Below are 21570 nucleotides of genomic sequence, written 5' to 3' on the forward strand. Positions count from 1 at the left end.
ATATACTTAGGATTGTCTTTTCTCTGCATATATGGATGATACTTTATAGAAGCTATTATCTAACCTTCCCATTCAAATTCCTCACTTCATTGGGAAAATTTAGGGAACACTTTACAAGTAAACATATGTGCTAACAATATAAGAAATCACAACACTTTCAAGTTAACCCCTAGTTATATCACATCAGTGACACTGCTCCAAAAATGCACATTAAGGTGTAGGAAAAAATATGTTCTTATGCTTTAACTTAAAATTTAACTCATTCTGGCTAGAAAGGTCAACTGTAAAATGATCTTAGAGTCAAATTTTTAAAACTGCCTAATATATGGAAACAAGTGTGTTTCAACAAATATGTTCTCATTGGGAAACCCAAGGATGCAAGAGTTCAAATACTAGCAGTGCCTTTCTTAGCTTCTCACCATTAGAGATAGTTACTGCAGTCCATAAATAGCCGTATTTATTTTTATTTCATTAAGAATTTCAGTTATATGGCTAACAACATAGTTTTTATTATATCCAACAATCTTTGAATTTCTATTTGACCTACCTGGGCTTCCCAAAAGGGAGAATATCATCTCTAGTCTAGCTAGAAATGCTTTTTATTCACAATAGTATTTAACAGTTCTTATCATCAATTAATAAACTGAATCACACATTTGTATTTCAGTATGATAATCTGAAAACGTACACTCTGTCTGTAAAGCTTGTAAAGGTGACTTTAAACCATGGCAAAATCATCATTTAGACACTCCCTGTGAGACATCATTCCCATAAGATGCACCCCTCCAATATCCATGACTTTCTCACCTACCTGAAAGACTTCTTAATATCTTCTGCTTGGATTGTTTTAAGAATCTCTTGGTATATTTGAGAATCAGGTGTTCCTGGAGATGTAGCATCTGGAAGACAGCCTTTATGAGCATAATAGCCTATCAAAATTCCAAAAATGAGTACAATGATAGCTGTGCAAAGTATTTTTACAAGGCGGCAAAAGCTGCAGGGGGTGCTTTTTGGTGCAGATCTTGTATAACGGGTAACGTAATCAGACTCTTCTTGAAGTCTCTGGAATCTTCCTTTGGGTGAAGTTGCTGGCTGAATGGACTCAAGATTGAGGTCTGCAGTCTCTGAATTCTCCAGGTTTCGATTCTCAGAACTATCTAGTTGGAACTGGTCAAAACCAGGCTCTTCCAATTCCTTTTCCATGTCCCATTCTAAATCAAGGGCAGTGGCTTGAAGATCATCATTATCTAAAAAATGTGAGTGTCCTGGGGCTCTTTGATCTGCACTGACCTTCTGATAAGCCATCTTCTTACCTATGAAAATAAGAGAAGTACATTTTCTTAAAATAAAAAAAAATAAAGTAAATCCCCAAGGTAAAGACAAAAGAAAACAGTAAACCACAATTAACATTTTTGTGTTTATAATCAAGGGAAATAGACTGCATAAATGGGAAATACACATTAGTACATTATTTAATCTATATTTTGTTGTTAATGTTACTACAGTGAAAAATGAAAAAATAGAAGAAAGGCACTTGTTGGAAAAGTTATACAAAAACCCACACAAGCACACCAATAACCTTTGAAACTCAGGAGAATAAAAAAAAAAAAAACAACAAATGAAAAACTGCATTGAGAATAATGTACTATAAGGAAGGCAAAATTAGGCAGAAGCAATAAAGCTGTCGTTTGGTAAGTGAAAGGGAAAAAATGAAAAGATCCTGGAATAATTTATATACCAGAGTTAATTTTAAAAACACAACTTCATATACTATTAAGCAGAACCAAATGAAGTAGCAGTGGCATAGAAATAGAGAAGCAAAACATGATATAAAACATAAGGCTACCATAGAAGAACAAGATATTTGATGGAATTAGTGATGTGAATCTGCTTGGCTCATTGCACTTTAAATAAAAGTCTGGAATGACATCTATCCAAAGAGGAAAGCCTTTTGCCTTACTAAATGTTTGATTTCAAAACCTTGCTCCAGGAATGGCAGATGGAGGTTTTTCTCTCCACACAGTTTTGGATGACAGTTTGTTGTATCCTGCAGAGTTGTATTAGGATAACAGAACTAATTAACTACAAGTGGTCTTCAGTCTGTATTCAGTAAACCACTTGTGTATTATGGTTACAGATTAAGAATAATCATACTTAAATTTTCAGTGTATTAGATTTGTCACCCCAGCTGGGTTCTGAGGTTCCTTACTAAGTTTTATGATTTTTCTATGTGCTCCATTGTGGTAGGTAAAGAATAGAGCTCAACTGACAAGTGATTAGCTAATTGCCTTAGGGCCAATAGTTGACAAGCAAACTCTAAAGGAAAAGAAGTACTGGGCCTTCCTGGTGGTGCAAGGGGTTAAGATGCAACATATGAAGCTATCCGCAGCCATTGCAACATTGAGTTTGATCCCCCGCCAGGGAGCAAACCACATGGTGCAGCAGACCTCTCCTGACACCCACTGCTCCCCTCAGCAGTGTATTTCAGTCAGTCTGTCTGTTCTGTTCCCCACTCTGTCTCTGGTGAATCCTCTCATCCCCACACCTCTGGCCTGTACCCCAGTTCTTGTATGCATAAATAAATAAATCTAAAAAAAAAAAGAAAAGAAGTACTTCATGAAAGGGGATGCCATCATACACAGAACTATGGCAATAACACAGCTCCAATTCTCAGTAGCAGAGGTCCATAAAATTAAAATGGTATGAATATTTAAGAAAGCTGAAATATAATTAAATATTCAACAATACAAAATAAAAATTATAATTCTGACAAGAATTCTCATCTGCCACTCTTTGATAGAGGATTTAGCCTTACCAGAATTTACTCAATAAAGAGGAGTAGCTAATGCATGTCAGGTAATGATATAGGTGACGAAGGAAAAGATAAATGGGTCCCTATTCCTCGAGTAGGGAGAAATCCAGTTATAAACAAAATAAGTAAGCCAAAGAGAACAAGAAAAGTGCAAGGGAAACTCAGGAGTGATTGATTCTAGTAGAACATGGGAAATGATTCCTTAAGAAAGTGACCTCTAAGACACAGGAGATGTTAACTAAGTACAGGCCAGGGCATGGAATAAGGATATCCAAGCAGGGGAAATTTGCAATCATGCAGAGATATAAAAATGCATAGTGTATGGAACATCTGAATAATCCAGAGTGGTATGCTATGGCTGAAGATGGAGTGCATGAGCCAGAGATTAAGAGAAAATTTAGAGAAATGTAAGCTTGAGAAAAGGCTTAGCTTTACTTCAAACTAGCATCTTCTTTTATGAAATGGGTATAATTATGATATAAACATAGTGCTGACATTAGGATAAATTGAGTCAGTGAACCACAAACATTAAGTGTGGATAGGGAATACTGCCTAGAAGCAGTATTTCTGGTGTTAGAGAAAGGAGAGCTACCCAGCCTTGTTAGAAAAATAATGAAATGATTTATATAATTCAGAAGAAATTGTATAATTTTGAATGGAGCTGTCCAGGTTTCCCAACACCATTTATGGAAGAGGCTATCCTTGTTCCATTGCGTGCTTTTAGCTCCATTGTCAACCTTCCTACACTGCTAGTGGGAATGCATACTGACCCAATCCATATGGAAAATAGTATAGAAGAGTTTGAAAACATTAAACACAGAGCTGACATTATCCTGATAATTCCACTCTTAGGCATCTATCAAAAAAAAAATTCAAAAACACTAATTCAAAAGAATAAAAACACTATTTACTATAGCTAAACAACAGAAACAACCTAAGTTCCCCAGGACAGATGAGTGGATCAAAAACATATGGTATATATATATATATGCAGTGGAATACTACTCAGTGATCAAAAAAAGATGAACTCATGCCATTTGCAACATGGACTGAGCTTGGAAGGATAAGCTAAGTGAAACAGTCAGAAAGAAAAAGATAAATACCAGCTGGTGTCACTAATATGTGGAATACAAAGTAACTAAATGAATAGTCAGATAAAGACAAGCTGAAAAACTAACCCTTAATAGCTGACTACAGAACTGAAGCACCAAAGAGAGAAGTAAGCACAACGGTCTACGGTGTTGGAATGTGGGTGAGTTGGTGGTGGGTGCACTATGGCAGTAACATCTGATAGGGGTATGTCAATATTACCTCAGTTAAAAATAAATGCATACATATAAAAATAAATGTATATACGAATGATGAAAAAAGAAATTATATAATTCTGTCACACTTTGTGGAGAAAGGGAGGAGGTTGCCTAATGTTTACACCCACAAATATATGTGATAGTTGTTGCTTTGCTTGCTTTTTTTTTAATGTTTAATCTGTATTCAGCGCCACAAAAAACATCAAAGCATGATATGCTGTAATCACAGGTGTTTATTTGGTGCTAGGTATTAGAACAACATCAGGAATGATCCTTCAGATCCTTTTTATTCCTTCCCTCTTTTACTTTGCCACCTTCCTCTCCACTGCTTGGTCTGGTTTTCAAAATGATTCAGTAAAATACAGCATCTGAGTTCTGTTTCTGGTCACATCAAGTCAAAAAGAGAAAGGAAGTAACAAAGTTTGTGATAATAATTCAAATGGGTTAGGAAAAGGCTAATAAGCTGATAGAGGAAGACTATAAATCACACTAAATAGCAAAATATAGGAGTCTAGGAAAATCCTGAATAAGGTCATAGAAAGAACAAATCTCTAAAATCCATGATTCTAACCCACTCATATTACCGAAGAGGAAACAGGTTTAAAGCCAAATAACTTTGTTACAATTGAGAAGAGATGTTTGGGTATGTGCTTCTTAACGTGACTTAGTTTTATAAAAATATGATAATGAAAGTGGGTAGTGAATTAATGTTAAGTGCTCTTAAATCCAATTTTCATAACATTCATTATAAAATACCATATTGCCTTAGCTATAGTCATTTTTTTCTTCTTTGGTTTAAATATTAATAAATTCCTACTATCTTGACACAATATGATATTTCCTTCTTTAACTGTTCAGTTCATGCATTATTGATTAATTTACTTATACACTGCCCCAATGTGGTACTCTGGATATTTTTTCCCTACCATTTTTACAAACAAGTTTCTCTCCCTCTGAGGATTTAATCAAAAATTAATTGTAGAGCATGGTTTATGCTCAAAGAAGACTTTGCACACAGAGGCTCCTTACAGAAAAGTGAGATCTCTAATACTGACCTCTAATACAAACATTCAAAGTCATTTCTCTACAAATCATTTAAAAACCAACCGCAGTGATGAGGCAGAGTTTTCATTTCTCGTCTGACAATAGGCATTCCATCACGTGTACATCAGCAATTTAACGCTTTTCAAACATCAGACAGAGCCATCAATTAGAATGTAATGCAGATACAGATATTAACTCCTCAAATTGATGGATATCTGCCTGACACCCTTCCTACTGCTTTTGGACTCATTAAGCATTTATAAATTTTCACTAAATTCAGTCATCAAGGAGAACAGTATCTGGGTCAAAGGTGGTTAGAGGCACTTGATGTAACAAAATCCAAAGTATTTCAGGAAAATTACCAAAGAAATAAGTGTTTGATAATATACACAATGAATTATTTTAACTACTTTACTTGATAAGTTATATACATGCACATAATCATTTAGAAATTGATTTCTTTATCAGTTATCTTAATTGAAAGGAAACAGATATAACTATTTGCAAAAATTAAAATGAATTCTATTTATATATATATAATGAACTCCTCAAAAATAAAATAATACATAACTAAAACAAATTTTGATAACATATTCAATTTTCAGTCAGCACAATTATTTCATGGGTCCCACAAAGAATGTAGCTTTCTTCAAAATGCCTATGCCCTCTGAGACAAGTAAAGGGTTTGTTTTGCCAGAATTTTCAAATTCCCAAGTACAATGATCATTTTATATTTATATAAAAGACAGCAAAAATTAGCATATCATAAACATAATCAGATAATTATGCCTTTTAAATTTCTTACATGTTCTACTATTCATGCATGATTCATTTAATTTATATATATATATATCACCGTGTTACTCATAACTTTTTGTATGAGTAATTTTAGAAATGTAAGTAGTAGATTTCAGCAACTACAAGATGATTTTTTGTCTAAATGAGATATATTTGGGTATGATAGGTCACAGAAATTTGTGCCATTTCTTCAAATAGAAATATCTGTCATATCCTCACATTCCATATTGTACAACTTGGTTTTTTTATATAAAATATAAGTTTTATGAAAAGTAGAATATATTCTCCATGTTTTCAACATATTTTATTCACTTAAGTGAGATTCCCTTCCTATCCAGGTCGATACTGAAGGCTAAATTTGTTTTTAAAATTCAATACACGGAAACATTTATCTTTTATAAAGAGTTATCCTTTTATGAGGAAAAGAAAACAGATGATATTTGAAGTAAAAAGTACTTTTTTTCTAAGCTTTGACAAGCTTAGATCAATAAAAAAAGGAATCTTTATTCTTAATGAGTATATTATTCCTTTAAAAATAAATTGATACTTCTGAATGTTCTCTTTCACACATTTTTACTGACTAGGCTAAGTAAAATATATAGAAATAAAAGATGAATATAGAAATAGCTTGAAATTTTATATGTAAACTATAATCTCTGGCTGCTGCAGAGATGGACAAATATTTTAGATGATAAATGCATATTAAACAAAAACTTCATTTAATAGGTTATATATTACCAATTCCTCTTAGGTATATGACCACTTTCTTGCTCAGCAATCATAATGAATTTATTACATTAATGTTCCAGATTTTAAAATCTCTAAATTGATATCAGACTACCTGGTTCAAATCTTAACTCTGCTATGTAATTTAGTCCAGTTACTTATTTTACTTATTATATTTATACTTAAGTTCTACATGTAAAAACTGCAAATAATAATAACACCATCTATATAGTATTTCTAGGAATAAATAAAGTATTAAGATGCTTAGAATAAGGTCTATGTGATCAATTTACAAAGAAGCACTCCAGAAATTCTGTAGATTTAGAAAGAACTATTTTGAGCTTACAACTTTAAAGCACAACTCTGATTAAATTAAACTATGACCGGGGCCTTAAGTTTCAATAACAATAATCTGCAGATAATGAGAAATGGAGTGGTGCATTCAAGCATTTTTGAGAAGGGGAAGAATCTGTTCATCATTAGACATGGTTCAGATAGGTAAGAGAGATGTATGCCTAATGTTTCAGTAGAAGTTATTACTATATTTGACTTACAACCACCAATTCTGTATCTTGCTATTATGGAGCTGAGTTTCATTTTAGCCTATTACATACATAAAGAATAAGAGTTTTCCCATAATGCTAAAGAGTTCACTTTAATAGTTCTGGGGTTTACTGATAGTTAATCACAAACTTGATGCATCCCAAAATATACATATTTTAATCACAATATATATATTTTGTTGTAGAAAACCACATTTGTTGTAGGTGATTGACTTGATACACTGATAGCATTTACTGATGCTATTACTGAAATTACTGATATCATTTTAAGTTAAACAGTATCAAGGACTGCATAGATTTCATTAGAACTGGGAACACATCTAGAGGTATTCAATTTGTAAAAGTTATCTTACAAGTGAAATAAATTACCACAAGAGGTTAACTTTAAATCAAAATCATAAGGCCAAATTTAATTTCCTATGATAGGTCTATGATTGATTCTTTTTCTGTACAAGGGGAAAACATATTCATATATTGTTTCCTGAAGATTTGAATATCAAATAATTTGTGGGTTTGAGCAGATCCATTTGAGGCAAAGACATTTCTTAGAAGAATTAGTGCATCATTAAAAGGCATTCTTTTTGTACCTTAAGCAATAGTATAACTTTAGATACTGTGCTAGTGAGCTATATGTGTGCCCAAAGAAATTTTTTAAATGTAAGAATATTACATATCGGCTAAAACCACTTAACATAAATTTTTCAGTATGGCTATAGTTTGTTCAAATAAAGGCCATATTTGTGGAATGAATGTTTTGTTTTTGAGTGCTTTAATGGCTTCAACTTGAGAGCAGGGCAAAAGATAAACTATAAAAGTAGTAATTGAGAAAACTCTGTTTCCTCACTTAATTTTTCAGTATAATGAGAATTTTTTTTTCATCTGGTTTTGTGAAATGGCCCCAGCAATTGCAATAGTATCTACAAATGCATTAAGAATTCCTAATTTAATTGTAATTTTGTATGTCAACTGCACAAAAGAAATGGCAATAATTATTTGTTGTTCATGCTTCACTAATTGAATAAAGAGTATATGTAAAGTAAGGGGGAATTATTAGCTGTGCTTTATTTTTAGGAAAAAAAGCTAGTCAAAGTCTACTCTTAGACAGGAAACATACTGAGTTTAGGCAGAGCAGATAATCAAGCTAAAGAGTACAAAACTAAAACCTTACTCTGAGGCCTGAGTTACCTTGATTGCTAAATGGCATGTAAAAGGTATGCTTATAGGATGCCAAATTAATGAGCTATAAATTGCAAAATGCAGTCAACACCATTTGAGGGAAAATTATTTGATGAAATCCAGCAGGTTTGTGTAAATTTGTTTTATATTGCTTGCATATGCATGACCACCTGCCATTTCCCTGAGTGGGCTGGCCTTTCTTCAGCTACCTGGGTACAATGCAATTTGTATGACACACTTCAATTGAATGGTTAGTGGGCCCCCTTGAGTTCCTGCTTTTAAGGTAAGGTTTTTTCAATATAAGAATGATATAATTCAATTTAGAATTTGGCAAAGAGAAGAATTAATTTAATGGAACTAGTATAATGCAGAATATAGTCTGGGTTTCCTGACCAGTTAGTTTGAATGCTTAATACTATTTAGAATATCTATAATGAGTTTAAGTCTTACTAACATCATAAAATGCTCTCTACCTAAAGATAAATAGTTTCTCTTCCTCCCACGGACCAATTCCATGGCCATTTTTGGTGTTTGAATCCACCTTGATTCTAGATTCTAGAATATCTTTTTTTCCCACCTACTCATCATTTTCCATTTATCAAGTCTCAAAACATTTAATTACTTTGACATAATTTACATTCTTTCTACCTTCAGAGTATTTGAACTGGCTTACTTCAGAAATGCACATATCATGATAAGCAGAACACAAAATACAAAACAAAAAGTAGAGGAGTAAAAATCTGATAGTTTGCTAAAGAAAGTCTTTGTAATTGAGTTTTAATGCAATTCTGAAGGGGAGTCTGTGTGTATGGGAGTCTCTGTTGAAGTCACATCAGCCTTCGCCTAATCTCACTGGTTAGTGCACAGTCTTGATGCCACTCTTTGCTGAAGAGTTTGTTTTTAACTTGATATTATCTAAGTTATCTCTTTTTTTTTTAGTTGCAGATTTTTATCTTGAAAAGATACTATTCTCAATCTAGTCAGTATGTGTTTTCTTTTTATCTTTTGCATTGAGATTTTGAAACTCAGAAGTCATATGCCGTACTGCCAGCATGCATAGGTCAGGTTCACTGTCAATTTGGGGAGATGGATAAAGAGAGGCCCGGAACCTTCAGTGCATGTTTCAGGCTTTAATGCTCTCAGGGAACCAGGTTCACAGGAATACCAGCAGGGAGGCTGGCATGCAAAGAGGCAGGCAAAAGCCAGGCAGGGGGTGTTGGGAGGCAGGCAGGTGACTGAGCCTCCCAACTCCCCAGGAATATTTATGCTTTTTTTCCAGGCTCTCTCTGGTGTTCTTTCTCTGGTGTCATCTTGTGGTCTTGCTTCTTCCAGAGTCACTCTGCTTATCCTCTCAGAGCTAGAGTATATTACTGCCCTTAGATCCCTGGCCTCTATGGTCAGGGGTGCACATTCACACAAGTGCACACACCCATGCTCCAGGTGTCCACAGTCAGGCATGTGTGCCCTGTGCCCACACTCTCAAGTGCCTTCTGCATTGACACAATCAAGTCTGCAGGTGATCGGCACAGAAGCTAGTGGCATAAAAAGACTGATTAATTAATTTACCTACACAGGCCCTTGATATATTATCCAAAATAATATACTAATAAATTATTGATTGAACTTAACAGTGAGCCAGGATTTATAATAAAGTTAGGGCTTTATGTATATTGTGCCAGTTAATCACACAATCATGTATTTAAGTATTGTTATTATCCCCATTTTACAGATTAAATATTGAGATTTAGGGGTTATTTCCCCAAATTCTCTCAGCTACTTAGTACAAACAGCTGGATATCATACCCCATCTGTCAAATTCCAAAACCAACTCTCCTAAAATGTCACAACATTCACAATCGCTACAAGAGCCCAAAGTTGTCATGAGGGAACAAATTCCATGATCTCAGTGGTTTATTACTCCTGATTATGTCACCACTGTGACTTCCAGTACTAGGACCCTCAATGTCCACTTGATCTTAATGGAGCTGCCTTGACCCTTAGCTCTTTGGGGGCTGCTCTGACTCTGGCACCTAAAATATCACTTGTTTGATCCATAGCACCTGGAATGCTTCTGTGTTTCCTGGAACTGTTGTTTTGAATAAAAGAGAATTGCTTCCAAGTACAATGCTCAGAGAAAAAGATCACAACCTCTATTTTATGGTCTCTCCTTAGTGACACTTTCAAAATGTCTCTTTTCTCCTGTTGCTGAGGGACAAAGAACAAAACAACTCTGCTTAGAACTTGAAAGCTACAATTCACATTCAACCTGTTGCTGACCTGTTTTCAGTCATTAAAACTCTCTGTTCCATCCTGTCCTACTCCTGACTATGTGCGGTTTACACTGGCCTAAGAGAGCTTCAAGGGCTTTCAAGAGTTAACACGTCAATACAATCGCCACTTGGCTTTTTTGAGAGCTGTCTGCCAGGAGGAGGCTCTTAGCTTGATAGATACACTGCAATTTTTTATCCTTTCAGGCAGCGTGAATGATCTTAAATAGCTGCTTTTTGACTATGGCTTTTGGATTTCCAGGAACAGACAGATGCAGCTTTTATCTACATGAGACCACTAAGCACTCTATTTTTCACATTTTTCAAAGGCACTTTATTGGTTTACTTTTTAAATATCTTTACCCTTCAAAAAGTATCAACAGGTTTCTACAAACTATAAGTACTATATTCTAAAATTTGTGTTGCCTTGTTTTCTAAAATCCTAACACAGAAAGACTATTGGAGGCCCAGAGTTGTAATCCAGTGCATCCAGTATGTGAGCTTTGCATTTTCTGAAATAGCTCTTTTTATATTTGTTCCTTTAGGGTATAAATAGAAAAAGTGCTTGTAATATTGCGATACTGTGATTAATAGGAAAACTGGAAACACTACAAAAAAAAAAAAACACTGGTACTACATGTCTACACTCATTTAAAATCAGTTCATGAGATATTAATATTCTATGAAGTATCCACAATTCTGCATTGTTAAATTCTAGAAATCTATTCTTTAGCTAAATATTTATGAGTAAATGTAAACATTTTAGGGTTCAGCTTTCAAACTGTTAGGTTATGAGCTAACAAAAATCACAAATGATGAGTCTACAACTTGCTACAATAATAGGAATTTGTAACATTTAACAGCAAGGTGTACTTTTTATAAGGCAAAGGTTACCTACAACATCCACTTAATCTTAGGGCTCAAATTCAGTTTAAGTGAATTACTGTGCTTACCTAAGTAGTAGGAATATAAGGATTGAGAAGTTTTCATTTGACAACTGATAACAGAATAAAGATTGAAATCCTTTTCAAGAATTACCTCAAGAATCATAATAAAAAAGAGAAACAAATTGTCCAAGATTTTGCTCCTATTTCTTACTTTAAAAAGCCAATATATCAAAATACACATATATCTGAAACTAAACAAGAATAGCTTCATATTATGTTCTCTTCTAGACCTCCAACTGACACAGAAGCACAATTTTATCTGGAAAAAAGATAACAAAAAGCACAATTTTATCTGGAAAAAAGATAACAAAACCAATTTTTACTAAGTTAACAAAATTATCAAAGTATGCAATTTGAGTTTTTTCTACATGTGGCCTTTATTTACATATATTAATAACTGCTAACCTTATCATTAAACAATGTATTGAATAAGAAGAAATAGGATGAGACATAGTTTCGTAATATATTGCATCTGTGTGACAGCTTGACATTGAGAAATTATTTTTATTACTAATTTACATACATGCATACTAATAGTTTGGGGTAAATTAAAGCAACTGAACAATGTACTAAAATCTATATTGGGTACTGCTTATGTCATTTATATTTTATTTATGAGCAGGGATATTATAAAAAATGAAAGACTTCCAATGGCACAAAAGATGTGGTGCTAATATGAAAATTAAATGTCAGACAAAAGACATGAAAATGCAGTATTCACAGACATTGAATGTAAAACATTTAACAGAACTTTTATATAATTGACACCATTGAAAGGTAGTTTATTATAATAATGCATACAAATTTTAAAATTCACCTAGTACTTCAATTTTAAAATGTCAAATATTATTCTTACTTTACCAACATGAATGTTAACTTCTTTTCCCACTTATTTTTTTCTTCCCATAATGTATCCTTTGGCATTTTCTTTATATTTTTTGCCTCCCTTTAACCTTCCGTAATACTTCATACTAACTTTACTATTCTTACTTCACTATTGGTGTTTCAGTAATTCATTGAAAATAATAAAATAGTTGACCATAAAGAATTAATTTCACCCTTTTCTACATATTGAGAATGATTTATCTTGAAATATATCGAATCAGTGGATTTGTTTTATTTGAAACAATAAGCGGAAAACTAAACCAAATCTTGAGTCTTCAAAATAACAGGAAAACTCAACTTACTTCTAAAACTCTACACAAATAGCAAAAGCCCCTTCCTTCTGACTCCACCATATTAACTCCCTTCATTTATTTTGACTGGTAAGACTTCTTCCAACTATCCTCTATAACAACATATATCAACACCACAAAGTCTCTATATCAATCATGAATATTAAAAACAATGCATTCTTTTTTTTATTTTCCTTTTTTGTCCATTAAAAAAAAATCCTATAAAGAGTTGAGGCCTTTAATTGTTATCCAAATAATTTAGAACACTTGGGAACCCAAGATACTGGAAACATGATTCTTGCATGAAAGGGAACATAATCTTTAAGGATGTGGAAAGTCAAAATTACATTTAGAATTAAAGTAGAATATATATTGTAAATATTAAATGAACTTGACTCAGTGAATTGTGCTAAAGAATATAGTACTAGGGAAAAGACAGCACACACTATGTACCACTATGTACTCTGTTTATATTAATCCATTCATCATCAGAAAAGCACCATCAAGATATATCGTTACCATCCCCATTTACACATAAGGATATTGAAGACAGAATTAAAGGAACTTGCTCTAAGGCACATACAACTTGAACCAGTTAATGTGGTTCCAGTATCTGTGTTCTTAATCACTCTGCTACAATGATGGAAATCAGTCATGTGAGGCATATTTTGAATTTCTCAAATATAAAAATGAGAAGCATCACTCAAATTTTCCCCCATTGAAACTCTAACAAAATCTGTAGTATTACTTGTTTCGTAATGTCCATACTACATACCCTCCTTTTAGTCTTTCAGTAAAAAGTAGTGAGAAGAAATGAATCAATCCACACTTTCACACATAGATATGAGCTTTTTCTATACTCTTGCTTCACTAAACTTGCTTGTTGCATCACCAAATACATTTCATATCCATCCTCATAGCTACTGGCTCCTTATGGTCTTTATTTTACTTTGATTAATTTTTAAGATTTTCTTTTCAATATAATTTTCCTCTCTGGTTTTGCCTCCAAGAATTATATCTTATTCATGATTTTATTGCCCATAGCTTTGAAAACTAATTATTTTACATTGTAAGTGTTGGAATAATTCCATAATTTGAAAATCTCTAAATAAGTCACAACATACTAATATTTATATCTGTGCTCTTTCAAGAATACACATAAAATATTGAGTTTAAGTGACATTTTGATAAACGGTATGTTCATATAATTAACACTATTTCCATATAATTAGTAAAAGTTATTAGTGATGAATACAAATTAGTTTTCAATAATTAATCACTCTCACATATATCTTATACATATGACAGCCAATGCAATTCTTGAAAGTTACTGGTATTGGGAGGGAAAACCACAAGGAAATTTGTACCTCATCTACTTGAATTTTTCTTATTCCTGAACAGTACACAGAGCTTGGAATAAGTGAATGAAACAAGAGGCGAAGATTATAGGCAGGGGAATGGAGGAGACAGGAACAGACAGGTGAAGTTAGAAGCCTTTAGAGAGGGAGCCTTGGAAATCTATGCTAGAACTTAACAACTTCAAGTCCATTAAATACAGTGTAAAGATATTTACATGTACTACTCAGAACTGATATCTAAAGTGAGTGTACATAGATTTAAAAACAAAATCAGGTCTTGTGTCTTGAGGGGGAAGTGTGAAGAAATCTATGAGAGATTAATCCAACTCCCCTCCTGCACGTAATGCATTTTGAAAGGAACCTATCCAAAGAAATCCATTTAGCTATGCCCACAACAATCAAGACTGACTGTGTAGAGATTGAAGTGCCTCAGTCCATCTGTTGATGATATTTATTGCTTTTTGGCACCTTCTACATATTTACCAAGCCTATGTAAAAGAGCTATGCTTCTTATTTCTGGGACAAAAACAGATGGTGTTCCAGCAGGTAATAATTTAATTAAATCGCTCCTAAAGCATAGGCAAATTGTTCCAAAGAAAAGAAAATATTTTTATTTATTTTTTAAAAATCAGGAGGGGGAGAAATTGCTAAATCATTTTGACTTTTTTTAATACAAAAAACTAGGGTATACTAAATATCTGTTTCTTAAAAACAACATGTTTCTTTCTCCCTTTCTGTATTACCCCTAAATTGGAATCAAAATTATCATAAATAATATTAATGTAGTTCATCAAGTTTCATTTTTTCATTGCTAACAAATAAGTTCAGACTAAAGTGAGACATGTTATGATAGAGCTGAAATCATATATTCTTGAGATAGGATTAATTTTCTGGTATATAAATTAAATACAATATTGTTTTAAAATATTAAATTGTTCTGTTTTGAATTTGTTTAATGTGGATTATTACAATATGTACTTTGTGAACCGAACAAGATAGAAATAATACACCGTATATCTAAAAGGCAGATTATAATAAGCAAAAGCAGTCTTCCATTTCAGTTAAATCTGGGAGCCCCTCTTAAAGTCTCTATGGAACATGTATTAGAGATGTCACAATAGTAGAAAACAATATCAGTTTTGCAATATAACATAATAGAGATCATTCCCTTGGATGTAAGGCAGAAATGGGAATCCCAGAACTGTCACTGCCACTAATGACTATGTGACTTTAGTACAGGGAATTAATATTTCTAAGATTCTATGTCTTAGCCTGTATACATATGCACATGAGCACATATATAAATAGGCTCATATATAGGATATGAGCCCTCTGTCAGATATCTGATATGCAATTACTTTTTTCCCATCAAGAAGGCCTTTTGTTTCATGAATAGCTTCTTTGTATAGAATGTATTTTGATTTAGTTCCATTTGTTTATGTTTCCTTTTGTTTCTCTTGCCATTGGAGACCAATTCACAAAGATATCACTGAATCCAGTGTCATTGAGTGTTTTGCTTATGTTTACTTCAATGTATTCTATACATTGGGGTCCAACAACCATATTTTAATCCATTTTTGTTGATTTTTGTGGTATCCATGAGATGGTGATATTTTCTTTTTTTATACATGGCTACCCAGTTTCCCCAGCATCATTTGTTGAAGACTTCCCTTTAGCCAGAGAATACTCATGGCACCTCTGTTATCAGCTAACTGACCATGGATTTGTGGGTTTATTTCTGGGTTCTTCATTGATGAGCCGGTTTTTATTGTTTTATTACAGCTTATATCTAGTTTGAAGTATAAGAGTGTTGATACTGCCAAGTTTCCTCCTTCTTGTCAGGAATATTTTGGCTATTCAGCTCTTTTGTGGTTCCATGTGAATTTCAGTATTGTTTGCTGTATTCTTTGAAGAAGGTATTCAAGCCTTGATAGTGAAGTAATCATCTGTATATTGCTTTAGCTATTTTAAGAATGTCAATTCTTTTATCCCATGAGTAGGGAGTAAATTTCCAGCTATTTTGTGTCTTTTATTTTTTTTTAACAATGTCTTATAGTTTTCACTGTATAGCTCCTTCACTTTCATTAAGTTTACTCCTAGGTACTTGAATTCTTTCTGTTTCAGTTGTGAATGGGATTGTTTACTTGAGCGCCTTCTCTAATATCTCATTTATATATAGAAATGCAAGTGATTTTTTTAAATTTTATAAATTGATTACTACAATGATTTATTATTTCTTTTTTTTTTTTAGTGGAGTCTTTAGAGTTTTCATATACTTTATCATGCCATCTGCAAATAGTGATAGTTTTATTTCTTTTCCAGTTTGGATTCCTTTTATGTATTTCTCTTGCCTGATTGCTTTAAGTAGAAATTCCAATACTCTGTTGAATAGCAGTAGTGAAAGTGGACATTATTATTCACTTGAAGTTATTTAATTCAAGATTCCTTCTCATACCTTAGTTCTAGGCATTTAGTGTAATCTAGTTTATATACAAAATCACTTCAGATAACTTTAAATATACATTTCCTCAATATTTCTGCCTCTTAAAATTATATTGCAAAAAGCACATGCAACAAAAGATGGATAAATTGTACTTTTTTAAAAGCCCAACTGTGCTTCAAAGAACACTAATGTGAAACTGTAAAGACAGACAAATGAATGAGAGAAAATATTTCCATATCATATCTGATACTTTTATAACATATATAAAGAACACACAACTCAATAATAAAAAAAATGCTTCACCTAAAAATGGACAATCAGGATAGAAATGTCTTGGAAGAGATATACAACTAGCTAATGAACACATGGAAATTTGTTCAAAGTCATCAGTCATTAGGGAAATGCACATAAAACCACAATGAAAGAGGTCACCCTCATTAGGACAGCTATTATGAAGAAAGGAGATAGTAAGAACTGCTGAGGATGTGAAGAAATTAGAACTCTCATACAAGAACTGAAACTCTCATATGGAACTCTCAAAAATCCCCATTGCTAGAGGGGACATACATACTGCAGTTACTTTGGAAACTGATCTGGCTGTTTCTCAAAAAGTTAAACATTAAGTTCCTATATAATCTAACATTTCTACAGCTAGGTATATGCCCAATCTAAATGAGAACATATCTATGCAAATATTTGTAAACAAATGTTTCAGATTGATATTATTCATCACATAAAGGGGAAACAATTCAAATATCCATCAAATGATGAAAAGATAAATAAAACATTTATTTTGTATAGATACAATGGATATCTATACAGTGGAATATTATTCAGTGGCAAAAATGAATTAAGTGCAGATAGCATGGATGTGAAGAAACCATTTTATGTGAAATAAGTTAGTCACAAAAGGTTATATATTACATGATTCTATTTATATGAAAGGTTCAGAATAAGCAAGTCTGTGAACACAGAAAGTAAGTTAAAGAATTCATATCGCTGGGGCCAGGAGATTGGAGGAAATTTGAGACTGCTAATGAATAGGTGCTTATTTTCAAAGTGATAACGGTGGGGGCCTCCCTGGTGGCGCAGCAGTTGAGCTCTGGGTTACAAAGCTGCCCGCAGCCTCTGCAGCCCCGGTTCGATCCCCGGCTGCTCCCCAGCCACCGAGGAGGGTCCCATGTGGCACGCAAACCTCTCCTGCCGCCCGCTGCTCCCCTTGCAGTGTACTTCGGTCCTTCTGCCTACTCTGCTCCCTGCTCTGGCTCTGGTGAATTCTCTCACCCTCCCACTCTTCTGACTGTACCCAATGCTTATATAAATAAATAAATATTTAAAAAATAATAAAGTGATAAATGTGTTCTAAAATTGATTTGATTAGTGGGATGGTTTTATAACTCTGAATACATTAAATACTATTAAATTATACACTTCAGATGGGTGAATTTTATGGTATATGATTTATATCTCAATAAAACTGTTTTTAAAAAGTTTACTACAAATACCTATTTTTCTTGCTCTGCATTTTGCCACAACTTTCCAAAGTTTCTTCATTTTATAATTAGTCCCAATAAAAATACAGGTTATTTATACAGGCTAGACTCAAAAAGTTATACAGAAGTAAGCCTATATATTTCATAGTTACACAAGGGAAATTTTCAGGTACACAATCTTTTCAGCTTCACTGGTGTTTCATGATCACCCCCCTCAATTTTGTTTATTGAGGTAAAGTGGTATATATCTTTGTTTCTGTTCTGGGGGTTACAGTGTCAATCTTCTACAAATTTATTCCAACACCAGTGCCCAAAAATTTTCCACCATGTTCCATCGGGACCTGTCCCTTCTATATGTCACCACCTTCCCCCTCTGGCTGCCTCAGTTTTGCAGTCAGATGTTAAAAACAAAGAAAATAATCCAGTCAAAAATGGGCAGAAGAGCTAAAAAGAAACTTCTCTGAAGAGGAAATACAAATGGCCAACAGGCATATGAAAAAATGTTCAACATCACTTGTAATCAGGAAAATGCAAATCAAAATGAGATAACATCTTACACCAGTGAGAATGGCACATATTAAAAAAAAAACTAGCAACAACATATGTTGGCGAGCTTGTGGAGAAAAAGGAATTCTCCTGCACTGTTGGTGGGAATGCAAACTGGTCCAACCACTATGGAGGGCTGTGTGGAGATTTCTTGACCTACTAAAGATAGAGCTCCCATATGATCCAGCAATTCCACTCCTAGGTATTTACACAAAAGACACAGAAACATCAATTCCGAAGAGCACCTGCACCCCTATGTATATAGCAGCACTATTTACAATAGCTAAGCTTTGGAAACAACCCAAATGCCCAAAATTAGATGACTGGATCAAGAAGATGTGGTACATATACACCATGGAATATTACTCAGCATTCAAAAAAGATAAACACATGCAATTTGCAGCAACATGGATGGCACTGGAAGGGATCATGCTCAGCAAAATAAGCCAGAAAGAAAAAGAAAAATACCGGATGGTTTCACTCATAGCAGGAATCTAGAAAACTTAAATAAGGGACCAGGAAAAAGAATAACTATAAAGAAAGAAAATATCAAAATCAACAAACAACTGTGAAACAGAGACACTCTGTGGGGGTTGGGGTAGGGAAAGGAGGGATTGGGGTCAAAATAAGAGGGTTGCAACTGTATGGGGAATATAAAAATAAAATTTAAATTAAAAAATAAACATAAAAGTGAAACTTGAATCCAAAAAACAAAAAAGAGTTTATATCGATCTGACCCTTTGTGATGTTCCTCTATATTCCACATATAAGTGAGGCAATTAGGAATTTTTCTTTCTCCTTCTGAGTTATTTTGCTTAGCATCATCTATTCCAGTTCATCTTCTCTTCTCTATCTATATACTTACATTTATTTATTCATGAGAGAAACATGCACATCTACACTGGGTTTGTTTGAGAATAGGGAAATCTCTTCTCATATATAACATGTTAACATCAGACAATTTTTGAAACAAGCATTTACTTCTTTTAATATACATTCATGTACCAGAGAGTTGGCATGTTGAAATTACATTTAAAATAATATCATAGGTTTCCCCCACTATCTTAACATGGAGCATTTATATTTGGTATTATTTGATAGGTTATATTTTGGGTCTTGGAATTCTATTACAATGAATTTTTATATTAAAAAAAAGAACACTCCCACCCCAAAAAATAACCTACCAAATCATATCAAATAGGATCCATTCTTTGATTACAAAGGGGAAACATCTCATAAGCATTATTGTACTTCTTCACATGACTGATGATGCTATTAGAATGGTAAATGTAGATAAAGGTCAAATTTATTATAGAATTTAGTATTTATAAATGCCTTGTTTCGTCAGTCTGCCTGTTCTGTTCCCTGCTCTGTCTCTGGTGAATCCTCTCACCCTCCTGCGTCTCTGGACTGTACCCCAGCACTTGTATGAATAAAAGATAAATCTTAATAAAAAAAGAATCAGAAATATTTCTGTCTGTAATAATCTGTGATTATTCACACCATTTTTTTTTTAATTTAAATGCTTGTTAATGGGATTGGGGAAAAAGACTGGGTGCTGCAGATGTTTTGTCTAATTCCACTGCATACATTAGTGTTGTTTTCCTTTAGGCTTTGCTTTTCCTTTTAGACACCAGAACATTAAACAAACCACACTAAAGGTCACTTTGATGTGAAACAGCCAAATTTCCAGTGTTCTCCCCAGTTGTTTTATACATTCAAAACTCAAAGTGTTAAATAAGCTGTGAAAACAAAAGCTCTTTTTTAATTTCTAAAAATACTTCAAATAGCTTAGGCTAAACTTGTTACTTGAAAAAAACTGAAAAGCAAATCTTAATAAAATCCATTTAACTTCACAGCACATCTGCCATTTAAAAATATTTTTTTTTCTTTTGAACACAACTTAATCAACCTTTAATTTACCTTTCATTCAGTATCCACTGAGGGTTGTTAAAAGACAAAGTCTTAAGTCAATGCACTTAATTACAGTCATCATATGTTATTAGATACTGTTATATAACACCATATGCCTATTATCATGGGACTTTAATAGATACTGAATAATTGCACATCTGCACACTCATATAACTTATTCTGTACACCTACATTTGAACAATATCTTTGCAAACAAACAGTACTTCTAAAGTCTTGCATTTGATGCATTTACTATGTGCTTAAACACTTGCAAATTAAATATTGCTTTAAGTAAGCACTGTTAATTGTTCTCTAGTTGTCTGTAAATATTAGATCATGTCCCAATTTATAATAAAAACTTGTAAAATAAAACATTGCATTTTGATATCAATACATGTTAAGTCCAAAGTAATTTAATATTTGACTTCAGAAATATGAACTAAGTAACACAAATGGAAATGCCTGGTATTTATTCAAGAATTGTTCAAGGATATTTGTCCTTCATGCAGTTCCCTATACCACTCAAATTCCTCCTTTGCTCTGTTCCTTCTGTATTTCTTTAGCCCTTAATACTTCTTACAGTTATAATTAGTTTATGTACATATTGTCATCAGGATTATCTTTTAAAATTAAGCATATCTGTGCTTCCCTTCTTAAGAACTTTCTCTACAAACCTGTTCCTTGAATAAAACCGAAAAATCTCTAACATGAAATGAAAGACCTGGTATAATCTAATTCCAACCTACCCTACATGTCTCATCTAACCTTTTGTTATGACATATTTAATATACAAGTAATGAACCCCTTGGCATCCATTATATAGCTAGGAAATTTATTTTACTTTATCTATCGTATTTACTTTTTAAATTGCATTTTAGTGTCTCTGAATTCATAATAACTCTTTCCAAATACTCTAGTCAAGGGATCAGCTATGACATATCTTTACTTATTTGTGCATGTAATAACTTTGCTATAATTCTGGACCTAACTATACAAATGTG

General features: G+C 33.1%; 1 protein-coding gene across 1 annotated transcript in view; it reads right to left on the reverse strand.

The window, feature by feature from the left end:
- The window catches only part of NAALADL2 (N-acetylated alpha-linked acidic dipeptidase like 2), an 881821-nt gene that overhangs the window by 660868 nt on the left and 199383 nt on the right, over nt 1–21570 (reverse strand). The window contains exon 2 of the mRNA XM_084231106.1: nt 812–1313. Coding sequence (XP_084087232.1) covers nt 812–1313 — 502 coding nt within the window. The remainder of the gene's footprint in view (nt 1–811; nt 1314–21570) is intronic.

This window comes from Talpa europaea (assembly GCF_964194135.1).
Source record: "Talpa europaea genome assembly, chromosome: 4".
Lineage (NCBI taxonomy): Eukaryota > Metazoa > Chordata > Mammalia > Eulipotyphla > Talpidae > Talpa > Talpa europaea.